At 37.3% G+C, this 2,465-nt stretch overlaps 1 protein-coding gene across 1 annotated transcript in view; it reads right to left on the reverse strand.

Annotated features, from left to right (window-relative positions):
* Positions 1-2,465, reverse strand: part of LOC106531207 (sorting nexin-22) — a gene marked incomplete at its 5' end in the record, with an annotated part of 14,572 nt that overhangs the window by 4,040 nt on the left and 8,067 nt on the right. The window contains 1 exon segment of the mRNA XM_014026989.1: positions 2,037-2,104. Within this exon segment, the coding sequence (XP_013882443.1) occupies positions 2,037-2,104 (68 nt within the window).

Consider the following 2,465-nt stretch of genomic DNA (forward strand, 5'->3'; position numbering starts at 1 on the left):
GTTCACTATCTGACCTCAGAGAGGGACACCTGAGACCAGATCCAGATCCAGCTCAAAGCCAAAGCAAGTCCAAAGAGAGACTTTCAAGAATCAAGAAATGCTGATCATAACAGATAAAATGGTGAATGAGATCAGAGGCTTCTGGAACAAGAAAAAGGTCAAAGTTCTGAGTTTTGCTGATAAAGTATCTGACCTCACAGAGAAGATTCTGCAAATAACAGCTGAGTATCCAACTGTGAATACACTCATCATTCATGCAGGAAGTGATGAAGTTATGAACCGACAGTCATAAATCCTGAAGAAGGATTTTATTCTGCTGCTTAATGCAGTTAAAAATCTCAACATGGATGTGTTCCTCAGTGGGCCTGTTCCTACAGCCAGAGGAGGTAAAGAGTGTTTTAGTAGACTGTTTGCCTTTCATAACTTTCTAAAAGTGGGATTTGTCAACAACTTCGACCTGTTTTGGCAGAGACGACATCTCTTCAAGTCTGATGGACTGACTCTGAATTGATCTGGAGCTGAGCTGTTAGTTTCAAACATGAAGTATTATCTGAACCAAGTTCTGGCTGGAACCAAACAACAGGAGAGMGATCAGCTGACGTCTCAGGCTGAAGGACAACAGGTGCAAACTGAGACACCGATGGAAAACAACAGGCAAGTGGCTGATAAGAAAACTGTTGCAGAATCAGAACCACAGAGAGAGAAGTTACTTCAAGCTGCAGAACCATAAGAACATCTGGATTCATCAGCATCACAAACAGAGGAACCAGAAAACTTCCTTTGTTTGTCACCCTAACCTACAACTTGTATATGTATAAATAAAAAATAGACTTGACTTCACATCATATCCATTCTGAATGCTTTAAAGAGATGGAGGTCAATTTCAAGAGCCTCCTACAGCTTCCATCACTCCCATTTCTGGACATCATCACAACAGCTTCATGACGTTTACAACCTGGAGTGTTGTAGCATACTTTGTTGTAATAATAAAAAAGAGCAACATTACACAATATTGGTTTGGAAAATTGCAGCTGAAGATAAAACTGAACTTTACTGTTGAACAGGAAAGTAGGTTTTCTGAAGAACCAGAGTGATTACAGAGACGAAGTTTCAACTGGTAAGATCCCACTTATCCTCACACAGATCAATGTTAAGATAATTTATTTATTAATAATATGTGGTTTAAGCCAACTAAAGAACACAGATCATAATACAAGTTATAAATTATAACTGTAGATCACACATTGACCAAACAACTGAACAAAACAACGCAAGTTGTGTTTCAGCTAACCTGGGCAGATGACAACTGTGTTTGTGTACTTCTGAATGATGGAATTGCATTGTCTTTAGTGATAATCTTGTCCACAGTTCAGAATCCTATCATCTGTAGAGTGGCTCACACAAATTTATTTTTTTTTTCGTTGGAGGGTTACTTCCAAAATTGAAGTCCAATCATTTGTTAAGAACCGTGTTTTCCTTGGAAGGATTAAAAAGAGGGTAGTCTCCTTGGCATCTGAAACATTTCCTCCAAGACATTTTTCTTAATCAAAAAAGACTGTAGACTCTAGGTGGCTCATTCGCCAGCTCCCCCTTCCCAACAGCCAAATCAGTTTCATTTAACCCATTTCTAATTTTTAAAATGCCTTTGGGACAAAATTTGACAATGGAAAAATTATTAAATTATTTTCCCCAGTTTTACAGGTCTAGGGTAAATTTGCTTCTTTAATCTAATAAAATCAGCCTTTTTCTTTTGTCTCTTGTACTTTTTGTTTATTTGTTTATTACTGTTCTCAGTGCAAGTTGAATAGCACATGGCTATGCCCCAGTTTATATTTCACAACTAATAGAATTATTTTGAACTAACTTTTTATAAATATTTTTTGCATTTTGATAGAATACTTTTGGTGTATTGGCAGTAATTAGGGTGTTTACAATCATTAAGTTCCACTGCTCCCTGGGGGTCTGGAAAATGACTGCCAGTATCTACTTTTACTAAAATGTAATTGACAAAACATTGAGAGGCTTCTCTTTCATACCTGATGAGCATTCAGGAAGATACGGATCCTGAAAGAAACCCAACACCGGCTGATTTGGTAGCTCAAAGCTGTGGGAACAAAAGACAAGCATGAATGCCTAGTGATTGGACAAAAATCATGTAATCTCACATGATGTGTTCGCTCTCAGACAATGTTCACTCAGCAACTACTGCACCCAGTTTGAACTCTTTTTTTCTAAAATACACTGAGTTACAGACATTTTCATTAAGCTATCAGTTGTAATTGTTTGTTCTAGGGATGCACCGATATGTAAATTTCAGCAGATATCAATATCAAGTATAATTATCATTAATTGTGAAGAAAGTCAATTTTTCAGAGATGAGGATGTTCTCATTCTTGATAGAGAGGAACGTTGGTTTGAGAGAGGAGTAAAAGAAGCCATTTTTGTGAAGAAAGACCGTTCATCAT

Source organism: Austrofundulus limnaeus, unplaced genomic scaffold (assembly GCF_001266775.1).
Source record: "Austrofundulus limnaeus strain Quisiro unplaced genomic scaffold, Austrofundulus_limnaeus-1.0 Scaffold606, whole genome shotgun sequence".
Lineage (NCBI taxonomy): Eukaryota > Metazoa > Chordata > Actinopteri > Cyprinodontiformes > Rivulidae > Austrofundulus > Austrofundulus limnaeus.